The sequence below is a fragment of the Myotis davidii genome, unplaced genomic scaffold, assembly GCF_000327345.1.
Source record: "Myotis davidii unplaced genomic scaffold, ASM32734v1 scaffold78, whole genome shotgun sequence".
Lineage (NCBI taxonomy): Eukaryota > Metazoa > Chordata > Mammalia > Chiroptera > Vespertilionidae > Myotis > Myotis davidii.
Genome location: NW_006290305.1, coordinates 3,077,285 through 3,078,483, shown reverse-complemented (window position 1 = coordinate 3,078,483; position 1,199 = coordinate 3,077,285). Strand labels below are relative to the sequence as shown.

Genomic DNA, 1,199 nt, shown 5'->3' with positions numbered 1-1,199 from the left:
CTCAGGACCCCTGAAGGCAGAGGAGCCGCACACGAAGCCCTCGGGGCTCCTTCGGCACCTCTCCCTCAGAAGAAAGTAAGAGGATGGTGGCAAGTAACTTACGTAGCACAGTTCTTACGAGCCTCAGGACCCCTGAAGGCAGAGGAGCCGCACACTAAGCCCTCGGGGCTCCTCCAGCACCTCTCCCTCAGAAGAAAGGAAGTAAGAGGATGGTGGCAAGTAACGCTGTGAAGCTCTGAGAATGTTGCCTACTCTCTCTGGTTCCTAGTTTCTTCGTCGGTTGGTTGGAACGTCATCCCATACACCATAAATAAGAATGTAAAGCCAAATTACATTTCACTGTGTACTCTGTCCTTTTGGTGACAACTGAAATAGCATCCATTTGCTAATCTCCCCCTTTTGAAAGAGGTTCATGGGAATGTGCATTCCAACAATGTCTGGCTAATGGGCATATTTCCTACCTAGGCAAATATGAGATTAGTCAACCTAACTCGAGATATTAGACACAGACCCTAATAAACTTCAAGACAGAGTATACATTGTTAATATTAGTATTTAAGCAAACTTCCAACCCTCACCGACATTGCTCCATGCATTTGCCGGGCTGCCTGTACAGGACGTCAAAGCAGGATTAGGGTGCCAGGACTGAAGGGTCCTACCTGGGGGGAGCTCCACTTCCCTTCATCGAAGATGTCTCCCAAAATGAAGACGACTTCCGGCTGCAACAACCACAGAGCCGTCTGGAAGGCTCTCTCCATCTGCCATTCCCTAGAGGCCAGTGGGAAAAGGCATCAGGCTGTTTCTCGGGGGGAGCCCACATCTGTCTGACGGGCCATTTAAAAGGGGAACTAAATGGTCCCATTCTCCTTCTCTGGCCCCATCCTCGCATTCGCATCCACTGCCCGGAGGACCAAAGAAAGAATCCCGATTAAATGTGGGGAGCAAAGGCACCAAAGGGGAGTCAGGCTGCCCCTCCCACACCTATTGAAGGCTGACTCCTCCGATGGTACCCACAGATCAGGCCCACACTGCACCCCGAAGCCAACACTCAGTCATGAGAGCCCCGGGGATCTAAGCGCTCAGTGCAGCTGCCAACGCTGCTCGGTGTAGACTGATTCTGCAGGACACCGAGCAGATGACAGCATCTGCCTTAACTTCCACTTCGTGAAGGGACCTCAACTTCTTGCCTTCGGAGCGCG

At 51.9% G+C, this 1,199-nt stretch overlaps 1 protein-coding gene across 4 annotated transcripts in view; it reads right to left on the bottom strand.

The window, feature by feature from the left end:
• The window catches only part of MPPE1 (metallophosphoesterase 1), a 25,136-nt gene that overhangs the window by 8,245 nt on the left and 15,692 nt on the right, over positions 1-1,199 (bottom strand). For all 4 annotated transcript variants that reach the window (XM_015563587.1, XM_006763265.2, XM_015563589.1 and 1 more), the window contains exon 3: positions 660-768. In XM_015563587.1, coding sequence (XP_015419073.1) covers positions 660-768 — 109 coding nt within the window. The remainder of the gene's footprint in view (positions 1-659; positions 769-1,199) is intronic.